Source organism: Chionomys nivalis, chromosome 15 (assembly GCF_950005125.1).
Source record: "Chionomys nivalis chromosome 15, mChiNiv1.1, whole genome shotgun sequence".
Classification (NCBI taxonomy): domain Eukaryota; kingdom Metazoa; phylum Chordata; class Mammalia; order Rodentia; family Cricetidae; genus Chionomys; species Chionomys nivalis.
Genome location: NC_080100.1, coordinates 7,450,626 through 7,475,570, shown reverse-complemented (window position 1 = coordinate 7,475,570; position 24,945 = coordinate 7,450,626). Strand labels below are relative to the sequence as shown.

At 45.4% G+C, this 24,945-nt stretch overlaps 1 protein-coding gene across 3 annotated transcripts in view; it reads left to right on the top strand.

Moving 5' to 3' along the window:
• Positions 1-24,945, top strand: part of Ctnnd2 (catenin delta 2) — a 727,532-nt gene that overhangs the window by 696,976 nt on the left and 5,611 nt on the right. For all 3 annotated transcript variants that reach the window (XM_057789656.1, XM_057789657.1, XM_057789658.1), the window contains 3 exons: positions 13,018-13,144; positions 17,446-17,577; positions 23,169-23,242. In XM_057789656.1, coding sequence (XP_057645639.1) covers positions 13,018-13,144; positions 17,446-17,577; positions 23,169-23,242 — 333 coding nt within the window. The remainder of the gene's footprint in view (positions 1-13,017; positions 13,145-17,445; positions 17,578-23,168; positions 23,243-24,945) is intronic.

Genomic DNA, 24,945 nt, shown 5'->3' with positions numbered 1-24,945 from the left:
AACAGCTTCCATTCCTGGCTCAGCTACTTGTCATGGGAGAGTTTTCACCATCAACTTATTTACCTGGCAAGTCATCCATCCCTTCATAACCATTGACATCACACTCATCTCTGACCCTGGAGCAATTAATATCCACCCTAAGGAAAAGCACCAAGTGCAAGGATCCCCCAAATATATAAAAGGCAGGATGAAGCTATGCCTCTGGGAAGAGACTTCATCTGTATGCATGAGAAATAAGACTGTAGTCAATGAGAGAAACCAGAGCTGTGTCACTGGCAAACGTGATGGAGATGCTTTTTAACTTTTCCTTTTAATAAAAAGTCACACTTCTTAGTTTATCTCAACTACTTTGATTACTCGCTGTGCCAAGCTTAAAAGTTTCCTCTTCCAGACACCAGTATCTGTGAAGATACAGCCTACGGTTTAATGGAATAGAAAATTGAAGCTTATCTCCTCCTCAGCCAGTGTTTTATGGGTCTTCATGGGGCATTATGCTCATGACCACTTTAGCAGACCTTCCTGAATGCAGACCGGGTAACAGACGTTGATTTTAAATTTCACACAGCCCATTCAGCTTCCAAAGCGTTATATACACAGCAGCTGCCTGAAGTAGAAGCTTCCTTTATCATTTGGACTGTGGGTTTTTGTTATTTGGGGAAGTTTATTGTTCCCTATTAGAGTTTAAATCTTTGTGTTTTAAGTTCATACAAAAACTAAAGGGGGATACAGACTTCCCATGTGCCCCCATCTGTAGATGGAAATTTCTGTCCCACCTGGTCCTCTCTGTATGCTATGACTATGTTTTATTACCACTGGTTAATAAAGAAGCTGCTTTGGTCGATGACTCAGGCATATTTCTAGTTAGTTCTTATATCCTAAACTAGCCCATTTCTATAAATCTGTGTATCCCCATGAGGCTGTGACTTACCAGTAAGATTCCAGCATCTTTCCCCTCCAGCAGCTGCATGGCATCTGCCTGACTCCACCTTCTTTCCCCCTGCATTCAGTTTAGTTTTCCTGCCTACCTATATCCTGTCCTGCCACAGGCCAAGGCAGCTTTTTTTTTTTTTTTTTTTTTTTTTTTTTTTTTTTTTTTGATTTTTCGAGACAGGGTTTCTCCGTAGTTTTTGGTTCCTGTCCTGGAACTAGCTCTTGTAGACCAGGCTGGCGTCGAACTCACAGAGATCTGCCTGCCTCTGCCTCCCAAGTGCTGGGATTAAAGGCGTGCGCCACCACCGCCCGGCCAAGGCAACTATTTTTCTTCCTGAATCACTTGATGTCAAGTTAGGGTAGCGAAAGAAAACACTGAGGTTCAACTCAGCTACGAAACATCCCCCTCTATAAATCTGGGAATTTACGTGGTGATGTTTGTATTGACAAAGAAGGTCTTCTTCATGAGGTCCCTTGACCTCTAAAAGACAATTCTTAGATGCTCATCATATGATATCTGTCCAAAATCAAATGTACAAACGGGAATAGTAGCAAAAATCAATCGTTCAAAAGTGAAAATCAATGAACGTGGCAGTTACTGAACAAGAAGTGACTAAATTACACCTCTTCCTCCAACAGATCCCCAAGGAGGGGAACCCCATGTAGCTACACCCAAATTAGACATTTCCTCTTTGATCCACTCTTATCACAAAACTTCTCCCATACAGTTTTAAGTCAGAAATTGCAGAGACAAAAAGCAGGGGGCAAAAGACTCGGTCAAGCACGAGAAAATCCAACAAGGGGAATGTAAGTTTATATACACACAGGAACTCACTTTGTGATATCAACTCAAACTCAACCACTTGTTTTCTGGCAGATCAGGATAAACTGTGTGGTGTTACAGCTACCCTAGTTCCTCCTCGCCTCTGTCTTTCGTGTGCTGAACTTTTGCCCATCCCACACCTGCCAAGCTGGTTAAATGGAGAAAGAAACGGCTCCATAGTGAGGAAAGCTAGCAGAGTTTCACCTGGCTTTGGTCACTCTGCCCAGGAGACATGTGCCCATGTTGCCTCCTTCTCTCCTGGAGTCAGTGGTATCGTTTTCTCAGAGTCGTACCAATCACTGACCCTCTGCCGTCTGTTGATGGATCACTTATGCCTGGACATCTTCACTGGGCTACTCAGAATTGCCTCAGGTTTTTGCTAAACCTCTACAGGCAAATTACACTAGATACAAAGTCTATAGCCTTATATCTGATGCCATTTGAGAAGTCCTATTTAAAAGGAAATGCTTATAATTATAAGATCGTGTACAACTCTTGGAAGTGTGTCATGCAGTGGCTCCAGCTGAAGCTTAAGCCACAAGAACAACAGTCATTTCAACCTGTCACTCAACGTGTAGATCGCTCAGCTGACACCACTTGAGACGATAACCCCCTGCAGCCCCCAAGTTTTCAAGAGTGCATAGTTCATACTCCTTTTGCCTATGCTCAGACTGACTAAAAACACGCTCTCTGTCCCACATCTTCCATCTCAGTGAAAATGCTATAGTAGTTACCAGTAGCTTCAACCTTAACAGCTACGCACGTCCATGGTTCCCTGTCCTGTACAAGATCAGTGCCCTAGGAAACAAGATGTCTTCAGATGATCTGTCACAGAGTCAACAATATGAAAACTATCATCAGTGGTCAAGGGAGAAGGAAAGTCAAAGAATTTGGAATCTTGATGCTTCTTTTTGGTGCTACTGGTCCTGGGTAGGGTGACACCCTTGACATGGTTCCCATGAACTCGAGAGAGACACTGAAGCCCCATTTCCCCAGCTCCCATCTTCTTGCCCTGAGTGCCCCCTCCCAGTCCATATTCATTCAGCACACAACTGGATTCCTGTTCCCTTGGTTGTCTTCTAGGCTCTGGGAATTTCTAAATGGGTTTATTTTTTAATGGCTTTCCTTTCCCTGTTGCTTAAGCATGTGATTCTCAACAGTTATTTCTTGAATGCGCTACACTTATTTTTTTCTGGACTATTGGGAAGCAGATATATGTGTCTCTTGTTCATGGTCTGAGATTCTGTAGCAAATGGTCCCCGTTTGCTGTCAAGAGAAGCTTCTTTATTAAGAGTTGGTAGTTACACTTATCTGTAGGTGTAAGGATAGGGTTTAGAATGCCGTGAGGGATTGTGGTAGGCTAGAAAAGTTACAGTAGGAGATTCTTTTCTAAGGTCCGTGACCTCACTAGCCCTGGAGCCTGGCTGGACTTCCAGTACATGGCATGTTTTGCCTCATGCTGAGTCGACCTTAAGTTAAATCAGACAGTTGTTGCTGGCCACCAACATGTGCATGGACTCACTGAATCTTCATGCATAGCTTGCCACGCTGGTGACATCATGGTTCAAAGGTGCTACAGCTAGGTAGGACTGCTTAACTGCCTCCATTCCGTGGCAGAGTATTTTCTGGAATCACAGAAGCTAAACCACAGAAAAGAGACTGTTGTATCAAGTGATGTCTTCAGTAATAGGGGCCCACCCTCAATTCCCGAGAGGCAACCAAGGGTTACACCAATAATCTGTGTTATTTGGGGCGTCACTTTGACGCCCCTAACAAGCTGTTTCAAAGGAGTTTTCGTGTTTCTTGTGCAAAATGTTGTCAGTCCAAGTGGCTCAGCTCATACACACATGTATGCAAACACACACATTCATATGTATTGTGTATAATTTTAGGTAAATATAAAACATTATCTGTTGAGGCTTTAATCACACAACCCTGGTGTTATTCCTACTCCTTCTTCTTCTATATTGGCTTCCCTCTCTCCTCCTTAGTTTTAGCCCTGTCCCATCCTGTGTTTCCCCCTTTATATCACCTGTATCCTGCCGTTCCCTCTCGTGATCCCCCGTTATGATCCCTTCATACTTTCCTGGTTCTGCGGCTGCTCCATGCTATATACTCATCTCTGAGGATATGGAACCAGGAACCACGGATAAGAGAACATGCGGAAGCCAGGCGATGGTGGCGCACGCCTTTAATCCCAGCACTCGGGAGGCAGAGGCAGGCGGATCTCTGTGAGTTCGAGACCAGCCTGATCTACAGAGCTAGTTCCAGGACAGGCTCCAAAACCACAGAGAAACCCTGTCTTGAAAAACAAAAAAAAAAAGAGAGAGAACATGCGGTGTTTGTCTTTCTGTGTCTTTCTAGTGTGACCCTTTCTAGGTCCTTCCATTCATATTCAGTTTCGTGGTATCCTTTTTCTTTACAGCTGGAGAGTATTCCACTGTGTATATGTGCCACGTTTTCATTCTCTACTCCTCTGGTGAAAGACACTTATGACCCAGCCCCCTCTCTCATTGACATACACCCAGAGGACTCAACATCCTGCTCCACAGATCCTTGCCCAGATGTGGTCATTGCCACCCCATTCACAAATAGGAAATGAAAGTCCACTGTTTTATTTAAACTCCCAAAGTGGCACCACAAAAGAGACTGGCTTGATCTTCTGGTGTTTTAAGGTCTTTGTTTTTCTTCTTTTGGTACCTGTTGGATCCTGACAAATCGTGGTAAACCTCTTTGACTAAAGTCAATGCATTCCTTCACAACTTGTCAGATCTTCTTGATGATAATAGATCTTCAGGATTAGCCCAGCTGAATTAAACTGAGTTCATAAAATTGATTTATAAGTATTTGCTTTTAAAACATAGTATTTCAGAAGAGCCACATCCTAATATATACTGTACCTTTAGAGCCCAAATCAATTTAATTAAGTTTCTTTAAAAGCTGAAACAAAGTAATGAAAGTCAGGGGTCTGTCAGGTAGTATTTATTTCTGCATTAAACCGCAAACACTCCCTTTTGGCCCTTAACATTTAGTTTAAATATTTAGCGCTAATGGCTTCTAGAATTGTTGGAATTTAATGAATCCTTAACAAACAGTTTACCTTTAAAATAGAGATAATTTTGTATTATTACATCAAAGAACAGCAGAAGGTAGCATCAGTATGAGAAGTCTGGCTTGGTATTCAGTCACACTGGCTATGTATCAAACATTCTTCTTCTGCTGTTTCCATGCCGGTGAGCATTTTAGGTTGAAATAGTGACATAAGGCAGTACCTCCACTAATTCAGAAAGTTTTCTTTCTCTGCTTAGTGTATTTATATTAATGAGTTCCTCATACCTAGAAATGACTGGAGAACGGCACATCTCTGAACAAGCATTTTTCAATGTATGAGGGTAATCTGGCCTTTTTCAGAAGGCAGTCACAATGTATGCTTTGACTATTATTTGAACATTTGTTTCCCCAATGAAGAAGTCTGGGATATGGATGTGAGTGACAGGCTCTAAGTGTATGAGGTTGATGAGTGGACGAGCTTGAGTTACTAAAAGCCCAGAGGATTTGCAACACGCATTCCTTTCTATTTCAAGTCGCTCAAAGAAAATTAGAATTGACAGACTTCGTGGACTGTAGAGCCTTCCAGGACAGCAAAGGCAAAAAACTTGTATTTTTTACTTCAACACCAAGTAGTTTCTGGATGTCCACTGAGAAATCATTGTTCTGAAGCCAAATAAATCTTATCAGAGGAAGAAAATTTGAGAGCTGTTTATAAACAAGGAGGAAAGGCCCAGCGCCCATATGTGAATGACCACTGCTTAGTGTTTATGTCGGGTTTCAGCGGATGTCCCCTGTGTGCATAGACAGTGTTGATTGTCAAAATCAATTATTTATTGAACTCCATGCCAGTCAGAGACGTCTTTATCATAAGAAAAGAGTTTGCCAAATCTAAATTCTAAGTCTAGAAAGCAATACACCCAAACTGGCTTTGGAGATTGCTGTGAGCAGGGCCTTCAGCAAGGGCCTTGTGTGGGCTGTGACTCTTCACTGTCACCCTTGTTCCCACTCTGGCATGGTCTCCAAAGCCCATCCTCCAGAAGCAGAGGTCAGAGGTCACAAAACAAGTAACCCTAAGTCCTGTGCTGTGCTCGCCCTCACCTGATTAGTGAGAATTTGCTATATCATCCCATTTTCTCTCTCCTGAAGACCAAGTCTCTCTCCAACTTGCCTTTTAGCAGCCTTTGAGACATGTCTCTTCCACCTTCTCATAAGCCCTATTCTGTGACCTGAGCCAACTCATACCCCTAATCCCCCTCCTCCTGTGATGTGAATTATAGTTGCTCATCATTCTCTGATTGAGTGGGAGTCGAGGGAGGAGGGGAAGGTCTATTCAGGACCCCACACCACAGTTCTCCTCCCAGCCTACCCAAATGCTCTCCAGCCGTCTGGATAACATGGTTATCGCACCTCCTGGAATGTGACTCTGTGTCACTGTTCCCTAGCCAGTAGGGGCCCCACCAGGTAATGCCTTCAGGAATCTGAAGTGTGTTAGGCACACTTCTGCAGTGGGTGTGAGTGTCTACCCAACCTTGAAGAAAACTGGAGCACAACTAATGAGAGCTGTGATGTGCCCTCCCCCTCCTCCTTTCTCCTCAGCTCTCCCAAGACTTTGTGAGCAGGGAAAGCCGAGTGTCTTTGCTATGGGTGGGAACTTGTATTTCCTAAAACCGCAGAGATGAAGGAGCAGGGCCACATGCTCTAAAAGATGGACTTGGGATTGGCATCAGTCCGGGACCAAACGTACGGGTAGATGGATGCTTCAGAATTCCTCTCAAGGTTAGATTAAAAAGGAGGCAAGTTCATGTACTCCACACCTAAACATAGGCAGCCCAGAGAAGCCGTCACTGCCACTGCTGGAACCGAGCTAAAGACTTCCTCCTGAACTACTTCAGCAGAACCAACCCTGCTTTGCAGCCCAGCTGTGTCTATGTCATGAACCAACAACAGAAAAAGATTCTCGTGTGATTACTTTCTGCTACAACAGTATCAAAAAGATCTTGAGGCTCTTTCATCCTTGTGACACAACCAGAGAGTACAAAGACCGTGAAGCTAGCGGCAACACCTGTGGAATTGATGAGCACTTGGTTTTGCAATAATCGCTGCATTATCTTACAGCATAAAATCCAAGTAGCATATGTCAGGCATAGCTGTGTCCCGGCATTAAGCCCAGCACCAGAATCTCAGAAACCAACAGGGCTCTCTGTCTCACAGCTGGGAGGCAGGCAGACAGGATCGCTACAGTCTGTAGCGTGATGTGAACACGCAGAGTTAGTGGGAAATGGAAACCAGAGTGGATTTTCTAGACGCTCCCGAGGCTGGAGGCAACACACATTTAGCTGTTATGATTTGATGCGCCTGCACTTCCTGCCTCCTGTTTACCTGGCACAAAGCAGAGCCAGGCTGGTGTACTGAACAGATTGGAATAAAGAAGGTGTTGTGCTAGTTCTCTGAGGTAACAGCTAGGAGATGTGCACATGTAAAGCCGAATCCCAGAGTCAGTGAGGCTCCGTACACAGGTGTGACCGGGCTGATATGAGTACAGTATCTCTCAGCTCTGAGATTGTGGCCTAGCCTTGTCCCCACAGAAGTCGACATTGAGAATGCTTTATACGACGTTCCCAAATACACTAGGAGACTGGAAGACTTTGTTTATGCTCATGTGTGTTCCTCCTAGCTGCCACCTCTGCCTGTGTGGAGAAACTACAGGAGCGGCTTGCAACTAGGGCGAGTCATTAGCATCAGCCAGAGGGAGAGGGGAGATCCTGCCAGGACTTATGCCTGGGTCTTCCTTAGAGCAATGTGAAGGGAATCTCAAGGGCCAAGGCACAGGTGTTGCAACACTTTAAGCCCCATGCTCATGAGTTCTGTCGCCCTTGGTTTATGGGGGAGAGAGAAACTAAAGCAGAGATTCTAACACTGACGAGAGGAGCTGAGTCCTCCCTGCCCTCTCTCCTCCTCTCCGTGATGTGAGCCCTCTCCACTAGGGCAGAGGATGATCCTAAGAGCAGTTTGGGCCTCAACCAGCAGCTCTGGCTCAGCCTATGAAGACACCTAGCAAACTCCATACAGATATAGGTTTAGTGCCTTGTAATTTCTCTAGGAAGAAGTTATGGGCAAAGGTATGCTGTCCTAAGCAGTTTGTAAGGGACTCAGCCCCGCGTCTCACCCTGTCAGGGAGGTCCCTCCACTGGTAGCATTCTGTTTGGCAATGTTCACTGTATGTTCAGTGTTCACTGTATGTTCAATACTATAAAGAAGGGCTTGGGGAAATGACGGGCACGGTACCTGTTCTGCAAGCATGAGAACCTGAGTTTAGATCATCGACACCCACACACAAAGTCTGGTATACAATGTACATCTGTGTCCAGTGCCGGGAGGAAGAGACAAGAGGTTCCTGGGGGCTTGCTGACCAGCTAGTCTACCCAAGTGGTGAACTCTGGGATCAATTAGAGCACCTGACTCAAATGTAAGGTGATGGAGGGAGACACTAAGATTGAACTCTGTCCTCCACACACGCACTTGGGTGTGCAAGTATACTCACACACGGGGGGGGGGGGTGTCCAGTTCACATGCACACACACCACAGTCCTCATGCTACGGGAGCAGCTACAGTCTTGAAGCACTCGTGTTCCTGAGACCATAAAGTTAAGCATGGGTTCATAAAGTTGACCTGGTTCCCCTGTGCTTAGAATCCCCAAAAATTCCACTGTAGGAAGCCACAACTTTGATGGGTAATAAACTTCTTAGAGAACAAATAAGAAACTTTGACACAGAAGCTGAAGCTGGGGGAAGACAACAGGAGGATGTGGAGAAAGGGGAAGCTGATTCCTAGTGGCAAGTTAGGCTCAAGGACTTTGGGCTTCTCTTTGAATTTCTGTTTCTATCTATGTGGGACAATTTAACAGCCTCCAGTTTTAAATTTAATGTGTTAAAAATAAAAACCAATTTGACCTGCCAGATATCATATCACATTTCTGACGGCTTAGCTGGGTATCTAGCTAAAGGGCACATCTTCTGGGTCACTGCTCAAGGTCTGCAGAGTCATGGACATTTCAAAAGTTCCTTATCGTCAGCCTTGGGGATTAACAGCTCCTCCCTGGTTACTGTGGCCATTCCTCGTTCTCCATTTTTCTTCCCTGAGCTTTCTTATCTAACCCCAGCAAGCCATAGGGAATGTACAAAGGGATCTTTGGTTAAGCGTTTAATATAATAAAATATAAACACACACACACACACACACTATGGGCAATAATGAGTTAAAATTTAAACAAAGGCTAGTGAGCAAAGAGACAAATGATAAAGGAAACTATCTCCTGGAGTTGTGTACTTGTGTGAACCAATTTTAAGTCTTTGTGACAGCAAGAAGTAAGGAAATGATAGTTTATTGCTAGCTAGATTGCAGATATGCACATTGCTAGCAGGACCATGTGCGGTTAGCAATAATGTTCTCCTCAAAAATATATATCTTCATTATCTGAGCTTATTTAGTACACAAAGAAAGGATCGAATGATCAAAATTCACCCAGTAGACAATGTGGGAAGCAGTGAGGCTTCGCAGTTACTGATGAGCCAGAGACCGTGCTTGGAATCAGCTGCGATCTGTTTCCACCTGGACCAGCTGCACGCCGGTCTCCTGCATCCGGTGTTATACCATGCTATGACATTTGTAAGCATGTGCCATCAGAATAGAGAGCTTAATGTCCCATCCAGGCTTTTCCAGATGCAGTCATATCAAAGTTCTACAGCTTGGCCATTCCAAGATTCCTGCTTCAGTGAATGGGAGGGAAGAGAGAAAAGGTCACCTCTCATCCAGGGTTGTTGTTTGTATGCTGTGTGTGTGTTCTGTATGTGCATGCGTGTGTGTGTGTGTATGTATGTGTTCACATGCATGCGTGTGTGTGCATGTGTGTGTATGTGCATATGCATGTGTTTGCATGTGGGTCTATGTGTGTGTTCACATGCATACACGCATGCATGTGTGTGTGTAGTATGCATGTGTAGAGGTGCACATGTGTATGTGGCCTGTGGAGGCCCGAGGTTGATATTGGATTTCTTCTCTGATTACTCTATATCTTATATAGATTGAGACAGGTTTTCTCTTTTCCCCTTCAGCCCAGAGTTCACCAGTCAGCTAGTCTAGCTGCCAGAACGTTCCTAGGGATTTAATTTCACTTCTGAAGCACTGGCATTTCAGGTAGACCAACACACCTGCTCAGCATTTCCAGGGTGCTGGGGATCTGAACTCAAGTCCTCATGCTCGCTTTGCGTGGTACACATTGTACCCACTGAACCTTCTCTCCGGCCCCAAGACCCCTTGCTTCCCACTTAGCTCTGGGACTGAGCCCCTCCTCAGTTTTCAACCCCCTCCTATTTCTCCTCCTGTTGTCTAAACTGTTTTCCTTGCTTTCAGAGGATGACCTCATTTCTCATTTTCACTGAAAAAAAAAAAAAACATGCAAAACCAAGAAAGAAGATTTCACTCTCCTGTCCTCAAATCTCCCCACTTCCCTGTCTCTTGGCTGGATGGCCTCTCTCCTCACCCTTTCCTCGTAGCCAGCAACCCCTCGGTCCCCTGCATCCTACCCATCCTATACTGTCCTGTAATGGTCTCTTCTCCCCTGTGTCACCAGCTTCTTTGTCTTGGATGTTGAGTTGTTCCCATCAGCACACACAATGCCTGAATGACTTCCAGGTGATCTCTTTAGGAGTCTCTCCATCCCTCACTCTCTTCAAGTCCTATTTTGCTGCTTCCCTCAAACCTAGAACTTCACCAAGATTTGTCCATACTCAGGCTTCCTTTCATCCATCCATATAATCCTCTGAGCCCACTTGAGTTAGATTTAACCAAACTTGTCAAAGAAAGCACCTCAGTCCCCACCGCAGTGGTTTCAAACTCTCCAAGAACAATGCTTGCCTTTGCCGTCTGCTCAGTCTCCTCTTACATGTTTATCCTTGCCTGATGTCACACCTGCCTCCACCTCCTCCCCAGTGCTCCATTCGGTTCCTCTCATCCTACTTCGAAGCTGCTCTGACTCTGATTACTGAAGCGTCCCTGAGCTCGCTTAGCCTCTGCTTTATGCTCTTCTTAATTTGCATCCACTCTCCGGGTTCTTTCTGTTCTCTTGCCTTGGGTAATACCTGTGTTCTGATCTCCAGAACGTTACCTCTGATCCTGCTCCTGAGAGCCAGACTTGCAGATTTGGCCTGATTCTTTATCTTGCATCTGTATCTTTCAGGCATCTCTAATCCAACATATTCCCAAAACAGTCTTGGTTTTCCTTCCAAAACTGTTTCTCTGCCATATCCTTTCCAGGAGAGCTCCTCCAGCCCCTTAGGCTCACGACAGAAACACAGAATGAAGCACGATTTCTCTGTCTAACACCCGAAGGCCAAGGCATCAGGTCTTCCGACAGAGATGCAAACATTCCACTTCTCCATCTGAGTCAGTTGCGCACGTGCTCTCTTGTGCCCTCCAGAGCTGCTGCTTCTGCTCTGTGGTCTATAAACTGTCTTCAGCTCCCAACACTCAGAGGGCAATGTGTCTTCCTGTACCCTTGAGCACTCCTCAGTCATGGCAACCATTCTGTTTCCACCCAGTACCTTCACTTCTGTTTTTTCCTTGACTTGGAAGCCGAATTTAGTGACTGGGTCCATGTAACCCCTATAGTGTGAACTCTTCAGGTGCTTCCTTGACGGAATTTCACAACGCAGCCACGCTAGCACTCTGCTCGCCTCTGATGCTGTCTTCTCTTCCAAGTATAAGAGCTTCACTTTTAACCTCAGCATCCTTAGCTTGCTTCCTTCTTCACTTTGCGTGTCCTCACTACCTTCCTTCTCTGTGAAACGGAATCCAGTTCTTGGATAGAATCTTGCCACATAGTTGCTTACCCAAGGCATGCTAGGTAATCTCTTCCAAAAGAGCCTACTTCTAATCCTGGCTTTATCATATGAGTAAGAACAGAAATTACCAAAATGAGATTTAAAAAGAAAGACATGAACAGATATTGAAATGAATATAAATTTTTGTTTTTAGTTTCCATCTATTAATTTGCAGTGATTCAGCGCGAGGACCTTGGGAGAAGGTTGGAGAGGAGGGGGAGGCAGGGAAGGGAGCAGAGAAAAATGTAGAGCTCAATAAAATCAATTAAAAAATAAAATAACAATTAAATATAAAAAATTTGTAGTGACTTCATAAAACATCAAATTATTTTAAAGTCTAAATATTATCTTTTAAGAGACAACTAAAAGAGTTGGAAAGAGTTGACTCCATGAAGAGGGAATCGGGAGTGGGCAGGTGCCCACTGTTCTTTCTTGCTATGCTAGCACTTCTTGGGACAGTGCTTTGATAGAAATACAGTTGAATTAAAGAAGAAAGACTGGAAGGAAAGCCTATGACATATTAACAAGAGTTAACTCGTTAACTCTCTGCAGTTGCAAAGACTTAAACCATCAGCTGTTTTAGTGTTCTTCTTTGTTCTCTACGAATTCATAAATGGCCTGTAATGCATTTGTATGGGTCTTATAATAAGATATACATTTCACATGCTGACCGGATAGTGGAAAGCTAGGAAGACGTGGTGGGAAGCATTTGGAGAATGTCCTGATAGGAAGTGGAATTCCCAGGATCTTCTGGGAATGTGTCATCCATTCGGGGTCTTACCAGAGCCTTGAGGTCCTGAGGCAGGAGACTGGGTTTCTGTGATGCAGAAAGAGATTGGTAATTATGTAATGGTGATAAATGATGTGGCAGGATGCTGTCACAGGACCCTGTTGTTCACAGATCCATCCTGAAAAATAAGAAAGTAACACTTGAGAAAGGTTAGCTGGCAAATGGAGAGCAAGCAGGCAGAGCTGAAACCAGGTAGGCTAAGATAGACATTTCGAGCCATCTGACTTTGAAAGAGCAGTGCATTTGCCTTTAATAATGCATATGGCCAAAAAAGTTGGCACAGAAACCATTATTCAATATTTGGGGCGGAGGGAAACAGATACAAACCGCCCACCTTCCTGGGCCAGGCTGCCTTGGAGAGAGAGAGGTGTGTCCTCAATTCCCACTGCTCTGGGTTAAGCCTTGGTGATGTGCGGGGCTCTGTAATCTCTTCTGACACCTGCAGAAATGTTTTGCAAATTCAAATGTTTGGAACTCTGCAGAGTCAGGAGGTGAAGCATCACCGTGCCTTCCCTGCTTAACAGGAGTACGCTGTCTTTTGCAGGATGGATGGTCACAATATCACTTTGTAGCCTCATCTTCAACCATTGAGAGGGACCGACAAAGGCCCTACTCCTCCTCCCGCACACCCTCCATCTCTCCTGTGCGTGTATCTCCCAACAACCGCTCAGGTAAGAGCCCCAGCCCAGGCCGTGGTTTCCTCCTGAGCCAAGGGATTCATGCCCAGCCCCTCATCTGGTCACCACACTGAGAATAGCTATCTGGCTTGCACACTGGGTAGTATGTAATGTATTTTCTGTTGTGGTGGGCAACTCTGTTGGCTACACACAGACCAAGACCAGTCTCCACTGAGCTTGCTTCCTATCTATAGAATGTCCTTATGCACTCTGAGTAAGAAGTCTAAAGGAAGCGTTCACACATCACAGTTACACAAGTATTTCCAACTATCCCATACTCAACTCACTTCCTATAAACTATGAGTCATCAGTAAATTTATATCACTGCTAACATTTACTCATAATTTTTCTCTCATTTTGTCACATCCCTAGCACTTTCATTTTGTCGGTTTGCTTCTAAAATATTTTATATGATTTTCCAGTCATTTTGAGTAAATCCAAAGATTATGTGTAAATATGAAAAGTCAATTATGTGTGTCACTTGGTAACATAAGCATTCTATTGTTCTCTGAAGCATGATTAATAAAAACTCAGAGAGAAAAATTGGGGTTCAACCTGAAGGTCAGAAAAGCAAAACAGGCAGCCATTGGCTCTTGCCTCAGTCCTAAATGGTGGCCCTGCCTCCAGGAGTCTCAGAAGGAGACTGAGTTTGAGAGCTGTTTCCTGCCCTTTTATAATCCTCTGTAGGACTGGGATTAAAAGCGTGAACCACTAGGATTAAAAGGTTTTCACTGCCCAGTTTCTATGACAACTAGTATGGCTACTGGGATTAAAGGTGTGTGTTACCACTGCCTGGCCTGTAAGACTGATTAGTGTGGCTGTTTTACTCTCCGATCTTCAGGCAAGTTTTATTTATTAAAATACAATTGAACTGCTACTACAATTCTCTACCTCAACGGATAAAGTTTTAAGCTTATCTTTTCATGTCTGAATGTGTATTTCTTTGGCTGAGGAATGAGTGAAGACTCATTCAGATGTCCTCACGCATGCCCTGATGTCTAGGCTCTTATTTGTGACAAGCTTCTATTTCTTGCCCCACTGCTGACCCCTACTGAGGAAGCCCTGTTCTCTGAAACAGCATTTTGGAGGGCTGGGCAAAAAAAATCTTCTCATCTAAGTGGCTTTTGTGTCCCTTAGGATGACTGTTCTCAAACTATGACAGATTCACTTGTCATACAGTTGAGGAAAAGCAGAAACAAAGAGAGACTCTCCAAGTTCCATGAAAGTTTGTATATTCAAGGGATGGTTGTTGCTTAGGGCATTTGATCCAACTGTATATGAGAATCAGGAACCCCCTGTAACTTGGAAGCACAAAAGTGGGCACATGCTTCTAACTCTACAGTTCTGAAGGCTTAAAGAGAATCTGGGGCACTTAGGAGGCTGGTTTTTTAAAGGCTCTACCTACCTAAGAGCTACTTTCAAACAACCAGATTGGGAAGATGAAGTGATAGAGGAGATGGGAAGGTGTGGGCTATGGAAGAGCCATGTCTGAGTAGGCAGACAAGGGCCAGACTGAGGACGCATTCAACAAGTGCTTTGCCTTGGTATTTCCTAGGCCAGGCACATCAGGACACCTAATAAACATTTGCTCGCATGAATTGATCTTTCCTGAAGCTTAAGCCTGATTTACTGAAGACTCGGGGCATCACCGTGTGCAAGGTCTCAGGAGATAATTACATACTTCATGTAGCTTAATAAACGTCGCCATCTGTGCAATATTAGACTCTCATTTTAAAAGCTTTGGTCAAAAGGCTCCAAAATACTATGCCTTCTTGATGGATAGCACTTGACATCCAAGTGGCCAGGTTCTATGCAAGAATACCCAGGACCAGAGGAACAAGGACAAAAGAAGGTGTTTCCCAGAAGAAAAAGTTTAAGCATAAGAGAGAGAAGGCAGAGGACTGTGGAAGTGAGAGCCCCGCAGCTGATGGGCAAGACCGGGAAGGATGGACGGAGCACAGCCAAGCTGGGGGCTCGTGGGAGCCTCGGTTGTTCTCACAGTGATTCCCCACAGTGATTTGAGCTCAGTATCCTGAAGATGTGGAAAATACAGAGTCCGTTCGCCATGCCCCCAGTCTAATCCAGCCTCAACCAGACTGCAGCCAGGTCCTTCTCTGTCCTAACCTTCATTGGACACAGATTCCTTCTTGAAGAGCACGTGTCCCTGTGTAGCAGGGCAATGCACCCTTGAGTCAGATCGCTAAGATTTCAAGTGCATCCAACTGCAGGTTGTCATGTCCCATGATCCTGGATTCCCTCTGGCTGCTTTGACCCAACTGGTACTGTCTGGGGCTCAAGCATCTATTTCTTAGGAATTTGGAGAATTGTATCTAGGACAGGAAATCTCCACATACCTCACGAGCTGAGCAGTGAGCCCATGTTTCATTTTGATCCACTTGGGATGTGTAGTGAGGTTTTTCTGAGGCAGCCAAACAGCACCTCTGCTTACTTTCCTAGCATTTGGTGTGACTTTTCCTAAATGCTTCCAGGTCCAATTCTAAAGTCTCACATGTCTATTTCCCTGCTGTGCTGGGATACCCTGAGTTTAGTGGGCATGCTACACTTCTTATCCCCGCAGTTGACTCTGGCTGGCACAGAATTTATTAAGTTTGACAGAATCCAATGACTCACATGGTGGAAAGACATACATTCAGGGTAGAAGCAAGCCCTGTGTGCTAGGGCTGAGGAACCCTGTACAGGATCAAATGATGCTGTGAAAGGTAAACTGAGGCATGGTTGGAAAAGCAGCTTAGACACTAGCAAAGAAGGCTAAAAGTCAGTTTCTAAAAAAAAAAATGCAGCCTTATTCATCACCTGCTGTGCTTGTAAAGAGTGGATTCCAAGGACTTTCTGTGAAAAATTCAAACCAGAAAGGGTCAAGATTTGGTGGAAAAGCCCTACACTTTCAAAGGCAGATCATTGAGTGAATCAAGATTATGGAACACTTACTGCCCTGGGGCTTAGGAAGTCAACGGAAAATGGAAGATAAAAGCACACCATGGCCACAGTCCTCATACTGCATCCGATGTCCCCATCATGGTGAGACTAGGCCTGGCTCACACCCCTATAGCACCAACCCTATTTTCTGCCTCTTCCCACATCAGCTCACTGTTGAGTTGCTACCAAGCCATCCCATGAACTGTGGTTTCCATGTTTCTGGTGCCAGTTTGCTTAAAATACCATGGAATTCCCCAGAGAGTCCTTCTTAGAATTACAACCCATCTCCTTTACAAATAGGAACGTGGCCATTGTGGGGGTCCGTTCCTTATGCCCAGCAGTCAGCAAGTAGCTGAAATGTAAGGGCTGCATGAGCCATAATCACCTAAAGAGCTGAGCCCTGTAAGGAAATAAAAGCAAAAACAAAACAAACAAACAAACACTCTTCCCACTTATCCCAGGCTACCTGGAGAAGAGGCTCGTGGGTAACATAGTTCGCAAATCTCCTTCATAGGAGACATTGCTTCAGTCTTACGTAAGGCAGCATCTGGGCAACTCTGTGTTGAAATCACATTGTATTCTTTTCATAAGGGACTTTTCCATGACAGCGTGATTCTAAAATCCTTTATCCAAATGGCTAAGACCAGAAATGTTTCAGATTTCTCATTTTTAAATATTTTTTTTAGCCTGGAATAATTTTGTATATATCTGGAGACACTAAGCAGAGAACACAAGTCTAAACACAAAATGTATTCCTGTTCCCTTATGGACCTTTCACACAGCCTGCAGTCGATTGTATAACATAGTCTACGTTACTTGGGGTGCTTTGACTGCAGCCTGTGTTATGGGGCAGAGTGTGGAATTTTCCACCTCAGTTGTCATGTCAATGCTCAGAAAGTTTCCGATTTCAGAGTGTTTGTACTCGGGGTTTTCAAATTAGCAATGCTCAAGCTGTAGCAGCTCCTTTGAAGCATATCTAATTAAACAATAAAGTGAAGGCGAGGGGGAGAGAGGGGGAAAAGCTTGGAAGACCAGTCTCCTTCCGCAAGCTCTCGTGTACACCTAGGGACGGCCGTGTCTCCGCCATTTCTACCCAAGGAAGACGATTCCATCATGTAATCCTCAGTTGCCCACCTCCAAGTCAAACTGTCCCTCTTATGAAAAAGCAGCAGTTGCATGAATGGAGGGAAGGTGGTAAAAACAAGAGTCAATAGAAATAAAAGTGAAAAATGAATGATCCATATACCGTACTGCCATTGGTCAGGCCATGTGTATTTCTGAGGTAAACCGTTACGTGAAAAGCCATGTGTGCCACGGAGTGAGACACAGAATAATATCTTTCTCCTTTCTTTATGTAGCAAGTGCCCCAGCTTCACCTCGGGAAATGATCAGCCTCAAAGAAAGGAAAACAGACTATGAGTCCACTGGCAACAATGCCACCTACCACGGAACTAAAGGAGAACACACTTCCAGAAAAGACGCCATGACAGGTAAGCACCATCATGACTTAGGATCAGTGACCTTGATCAGGATCAATGCTGACAGCCAGGAGGACTGTCAGAGCACTTGAGATCTTGAAAACACCCAGAACTGGAGGAAAAAGACAAGGGTATCACAGGATTCTCATTGAGACATTTTCTTCTCCTACCATGATGCTGATCTCTTAGATGACAATGCCCATGAAGCTTCTAGAGAACGGATGAGGTTTTGTCTTCATCCCACCTCAATCGGAGCCATCATCCTTTTCCATTCCTCAAGCTGGGACTGTAGGGAAGCCAAAGTGAATACACTTGGTGGCCGGCTAGTTCCCTTCCCAGAATGCCTTGCTCATCTTGACTCGTAAATGGGTGTGGCCTTACATATCCTTTGTACAGTTTTCCTTGGGGATTTACAGTCATCTTCAGGGTCTGAATACACTCTCTTCCACTGATAGCTCCTGTTAAGAACACAGATATAGAGATGGAAGAGGAGAAGCAGGACATAGTTTAGATCGTCCAAACTAGATTCTCAGAGCCGTGTGACTCAACAAGGGACCAATGCAATTCTCTACCACATAAAAATGAAAATGGGTCCCTCCTGAAGATAGACTTGAGTAATGGGCCTTTAAGAGGAGATCAGGTGGTCATATCATTGATAGAAGTGGGGTGCAAGGGGTGTAACTCTAAAGTGGCACAGAGATGCTTTCATGGGAGCACGCTCCAAAAGTACAGGGCATGGATCTCTGATGTTATTTATGCGTAGACCTGCAGGGAAGCAGAGTAGACAAATTGGATGATTTATTAAATGTCTCCCAAACCCAGGACAGATAAGATAAATTTTTGCAATAACAAATCTATTTACCCCAGAAGCAGTGTCTTCCTTGTTAACCCTGCACAGCTGTGTAAAGAAACATGCGACGAAGATATATGTCCCTCCTGCACCCCCAGGACCACATTCTGCCTCCATGAGCAGATCCCACATGCCACCCTTGATCCTGAAATGCCTCTTAAATGGGAGAGATGAATTCATTTCACCACCATAGCCTATCCTTCTTTTTCACTGTGTTTTTCCCTACCCTATAAATGTTGCTCTCACTGTCACTGAATATGAACCAAGAAAGTTGAGACTCTGAGTCCCCAGCATAGAGGTCCCCAGTGTAAATCTAATTCATACTGATGAGCCTGAGTTAACAATGACAGCAAATTCATATGACCAGTCCAGTTTATAATTATTCTTGCCCCGGGTGCCCACAGCACCAGAATCTGGGATGACCGATTGAGATTATAGTTACAAGAATAATTGTTAGATTGATTGTAGGACTGTCATTTGAGTTTAGTGTTGCTCTTCCGCTCTCTGGCCCAGTGGCATCATCCCAATGGATTTTAAGAGCAATATGTTTATGTTGAACTAATTCTAGTAATACATGAGTTTGCCCACACACACACAGTAAAATAAAACTTAAAATATCTCATGGGCCTGATAGTCCTCCTGCCTAGGAAATGGCCAAAATCTTGACAGCCCCGCTACATCTTAAGTATGGAATTCTTTAAACCTACTTAGAGGCTCAACAGCTTAGCTTAGTTCTAAACAATGCTATCAGTCATGTAGTCAACCTAGAAGAACACTTAGCTCTTTACTGAATGTGTGTATATAAGAATGTCCTTCTCAAGTCATTGGTTTTATATAAAAGCTGGTTGTGATCAGTGGCAGCAGCGAGGGTGGCAGAAGCAATCAGGGAAGTGGAGGTGATGGTGGTGGGAGCAACAAGAGGATTAGAGGCGTAGAGAGGCAGTGGGAGCAGGGAGCGAACTGGAGGTGACTGAGTGCTAACGAGAGAACTGGAGGTGGTGGTGGTACTGGTTGGTGTGGAGGTGGTGGTAGTGGTTGGTATGGAGGTGGTGGTGTAGGTGGTAGTGGTTGATGGGGAGGTGGTGGTGTAGGTGGTAGTGGTTGGTGTGGAGGTGGTAGTGTTGGGAGTGGTTGGTGTGAAGGTGATGATGTTGTTGGTAGTGGTTGGTGAAGTAACAAGAAAAGGGAAGGTGATCATGCTGGTCATGTCATGACCATGGTCATAGTGCTGTGAGATAGGTGTTAGCAAGGATGCTGATGATGGAGGTCCAGCTCCATGATGGGATGTTAAGGGCAGAGGTGAATGTGTCTGTAATGATGGAGTGTGCTGGGAATGACATTAATATGCTGGGGAGGATGAGAGTGGAGGTTTTGGTAATGAGCCTGATGGTCATGATTGCCTTCTTTCAGTGGTGTAAGTCAAGTCACCAGCCGAGCCACAATGACACCAACACAAGGTCACACTGGAATAGAAAAGCTGTTTCACTAACTTCCACTCTGGAAACTTGGGGAAATGCCCATCATTCAAGAATTCACTTATGAAGTCAGATTTCTTAGGATGTCCACATCAAAACTAGTCATTGTTTTTCTCGTTTAAGATTAAACCCAATATGTGGTAGGGTTTGGTGGAGAAAAAAAGACCTCAAATGTCTCTACCTTCCTTGGTCCTGAGGGACCACTGATGCCCTGCCATTCCCCAGTGGGGAGAGGCTGTCCACTGTGGGAAACAATGGGCCACCTGCCCTCACAGACAACACAGTCGCTCCCCTGTGTGCCATCGCCTAGCTTGGACCTCAGATCCATATCCGTGTGGATGTTCATCCCAGCCACCCCCCAGCTCTCCTCTTCTTTCCTAGCTTCTATCATGTCTCTGAGAATACCATCTCCCTCCCCTTGTGTTTCTGCAAACAAGGGGCCCTGAGAATCCCAACGTCAGCTGTGCAGTCAAGCATGCCAGATGCTGGCAGCTATTTCTCCAGCTGTGGTTGCCTAGGAACCTCTTTGTGCCACCTGATCCCTGGTGATGCAGCCCAATGTTTACATTTATCTGGGGACTTCATCTCTCCATGTGTGCTTCCCTTTTCATCAGTGATGCCTGCGGGTTTTGTCAATGCCCCTCTTGGGCCTTTTAAAGCCATTCTAAACCTTTCGGCTAGCACTGGAGTGTTTAGGGAATGACAAGAAAAGGAAGGCACTTCTCATGAAGAGCATCCTCGAGGTCCTCTGCTTCGTAGGCCTGCAAATGGAGTTCACTGTCAACCAGAGTCTCTTTTACACAGGTGAGCCAGCCAAAGAGCTCAAGACAGAACTTCCAGCAGAAGCATCTTCCACTTAAAAACCAACAACACAACAGGAAAAGAGGCGTAAAGATATTCCAGCCCCCCAGGATGCAGTATTCCAAATACTGGAAAAACCTTTTGCCTTGACCTTGAAATGACATTTTTATCAGCAATACAGAGGGCAGATAGATCAATTTCTAAGATTCATGCCTTCGTTCAGTCATTCAGTAATTACATAGCTTGCTCTGTGAAGATCCTCTTGAGACCAGGCCTGTAGTAATAGAGCTGTCAGTTCATTCCCAGCTGCTCAGTCCTGAAATAACCACACAGAAACTGTATTAATTAAATCACTGCTTGGCCTTTTAGCTATAGCTTCTTATTGGCTAACTCTTACATCTTAATTTAACCCATTTCTATTAATTTGTGTATCACCACATGGCTGTGGCTTACTATCAAGGTTCTGGCTCATTTGTCCCTGGCAGGGGCTATATAGCTTCTCTCTTACTCCACCTCCTTTCTCCTAGCATTCAGTTTAGTTTTCCTGGCCTAGCTCTATTCTACCCTATCACAGGCCAAGGCAGATTCTTTATTCATTAACCATTAAAAGCAATACATATACAGAAGGACTTCCCACACCAAAGGCCCCTTCCCAGAGACACACAAGCAGAAAGCACAAGACATGGTTATCTGTTTTTTATGGGCCCTCTGCTCTCGTAAACAGAGGCCAGCAATAAACAAGGTCAGCAGCAGAACAAATTCTCCACAAGGTGGAGATCACATGGTCACATGATGCTGAGCATGACGAGGGGCTAAACAGATACTGAGACAGAGGAGGCCAGGTGGCAAGGGCAGCTTTACATGCCATGGGTAGCAGAGAGACATCTCAGCTGATAGCTGATGGTAATCAGCCAGATCCCAGAATCTGGGATAATGGAGGATTTGCAGGTACAGTCTTCCCAGGGGACACAGAAGCTTGACTCACTCAACAGAGCAAAGAGGAGAAGCAGGTGGCCAAAGCTCCATAACTAGAGAGAGGATGGTTGAGAAATATGGTGGAAAGTGGGGTTGGGGCAGATCATGTGGAGAGCACTCGAGCAGAGAGAGAGAGTGATGTAATCCAGTCCATAAAATACAAGGACCGCTCTGCCTGTGGAAGATTGGTCCATAGTGAAGACAGGACAGACAGGAAGTTGGGCCCATTGGGAAGAGTCAATGAGCCAGGAAAGAGTAAGAAAGATAGATAGGCACCATGTGTATATATCCAGAGAGGGTGCCTTGCACGCATGAGGACCTGAGAGTGAAGCTCACGTTCACACTGGAGCTTGTCCGCCTGTGCCTGTAACCCTAGCACTGGAGGGGCAGAGGCAGGCAGTCTGGCCAAAGTGGAGAGCTTCCGCTTCAGTGACAAGGAAATAAGGTAGAGCACAGTAGGGGACATCTGATGTTCTGCCCTATCCTCCACACACGTGAGCAGGGGCTCACATGCCCACACTTCTGTACACATGCAGCATACACGGGGTAAAGGGAAAGCGAAAATGAGCGTGACTCTCACTCCGTGTGCAGATTTTAACTGCACAGCTGCTCTATGCCTTTTAGGCAATAATAGTGGTAATGGGTGGTATGAAGTTAACCCTTGATACGCTGTCCTGATTTGGTGTGCTTTTGATTCTAAGAGAGTAGGGGGTGTACAGATTTCCTTGTCCTCAGATCCTGGAAGATTTTTGTGTGTTCTATTGATCCTGAACCAGCAGCATTTTCCAGACCTTTCTTAAGCCATGACCCCTCAGTATCCGTGAGAGGAGCAGTGACCTTCATCTGGGCCTGTGGCGTGTACCTTTGAGGTACCATCTAAGGAAATGGACCTCCTCTAGAGCACAACACCTTCCCCCCTGCCACCTAGAGACAGGTGTGAAGACAGCGTGGGCTTGTCTCTGTACCCAAGAGGATTCTGAAACTCCCTATCGCTTTTACCACCAGATGTGCAAGGGTTGTTAAGATAGTGCCGCCACCGGTGCAGCCTTCAGACCTTAGAGGGTGAACTGTCTGAGAGATGACCAAGCATTTGTGTACACGCACATTAGAAATTGCATCCTTGTCATTCCCGAGCTAAAAGCTAAGCTGCTGATGAAGCTCCTACATGCTCCAACGCAGGTGACCAGCTCTTACCCTTGGTTCTTACCAGGAAAGAGAGCAATAAAACTTGCACGATGACCATCTGTTAGCCGCAGCCTCCCTGACCCTGACCACGATACGAACATTATTAGAATAAGATGACAGGCTAGGGGAGTTCACAGCATGCTTTCTCCTCTTCCTGAATATGGAAAAGGGGATTTGGGGACAAAGAGGTCCTTCCACTTGGAATGGTCCGTGATAAACCAAGCTCTATGAGGCCAAGACTCTGCCTCAGTGCCCATCCTTCCATCCTTGGCACCTGGCTTTTATTGCTGATAATTTTGTTTTCCTTTTGCTTTCAGCTCAAAACACTGGAGTCTCAACTTTGTATAGGAATTCCTACGGTGCGCCCGCTGAAGACATCAAACACAACCAGGTGAAGTGCAAGCAACACGCTTGTTTTCTCGTTCCTGTTGACTCGCGTGGCCTAGAATCCCAAATTGGTTTCTCAAGGAGTAAATTGACTTCTGCCTTGCATTCATCAAAACAAAAGCCGCCCAGCATTCTGTCCTCATATCCAGTATATAGTGCACTTGCACGTGGTAGAGTCACAGGCTTTAAACAGCCTCGGGCTTCAGAACAGCTCTTGGCTTCGCTGTCACTTCCTGCCTGGCAGGAGAAAGTAGGCGTCACACTTTGGTACTGTCTGGTTCAGATGTGGTGTGTCCCCAGGGTTCATGTGTCGGGCATGTGGCCTTCAGCACGGCAGTGCTTAGGATGTAGAAGTGGAGTCTGGTGGAAATTCATGGGCAACACTGACCCTGAAATGACTACAGTAGTCCCTGTGAGGCCCAGAGTCAGCTTCCTCGGGATCCACCCCTTCCTCCTGGGAGACAGCCCCATCCCCAGGTAGTCTCCCTTGCACACATGAATGTACTCTAGCCGGTGCCATGCCCTCTGAAGTCATCACCGTGCAGTCCAGTGCTGACACCATGCCCTTGGCCATCCTGAACGAGGAGATAAGTTGTCCTCTTTCTTTGATAAAGCTGCCCAGCCGCGAAGGTCCCATGATACGAGTGAGACACAGACTGCAGGTTGGACCTGGAAAGAAAGCCCCAGCTAGATGAGTGTGAGATGCCAGTGACTGGAGCAGAATGGCCATCTGTGATTAACACAAAAGCTTTCCATTACACATAATATTTATGCATAACAGAAGCACCTCTCTAAAGCACTAAACAGAAGACCCTTAGTGTTTGCACTCTGAGTCTCTATTGCTTTGTTCCGGAACTGTTCGTTGACGGGTCATTTTGCCCATTTCCATGGGACTATAAGAGCAGAGACAGGGGCTGGGCCTCCCTGATACACCGCCATTTGTTGCCCTCACTCCTGTGGTGGGCATCAGAGCAAGTCTGGCTCTCTGCTGCTAATTTGCCTCTGTGAATGCCTTCAGTTCTTGTCACACTTCAGAAAAGTCACATGGAGGTGAATAACCGAAAGCCACGTGCCTAGTCGCAATGACTAGGGGTAGGAAAGCTTGGAGAGCGTGTGGCTTTAGATTAATACCAGCACCCAGGAAAGCAGCATCCCCCTCTAGCAGGGGGACATGCGCTGTGCAGTCCTGCTTCTAAGGAAGGGTGGGAGAACACTTAACTGTCCTTGAACTGCAGTTGGATTTCAAGTCTGACCAACCATCGGCAGGAAATGCGACCCTTAGCAGAGGCGTCACGCTCCTACCTTCTGTGTTCCGGTCTGTGCACACCCACTCCGGAAGACATCTGGCATTGTTGTAACCCTCCCACCCATGAATGCAATGGTTCAAGAGCCTGCCTGGCTGGCATATTGCTAATGGCAAACTGCCTCCCTTCAATTCTGGGCTTTACTACAAGTAAAAGCAGTCAGTGAATAGATAAACTGGATCATGAGCAGTAGACAGGAAATCGCCAAGTGGCCTCAACTGCTTTCTTGAACAGTGAACCTGCCTACCTGTAAAGTTGGGGCCAAAGTATGCTAGAGATATCAACTCTGGTTATGGAAATAAACTCTTCTCCTTATAGTAAAAATCATGAAATTCTGTAGCTATGTGGAGCCAAGACTCTCAAGCTCTCAAAGAGATTTGCAGGGGTGCAAAGGGAACTCTTG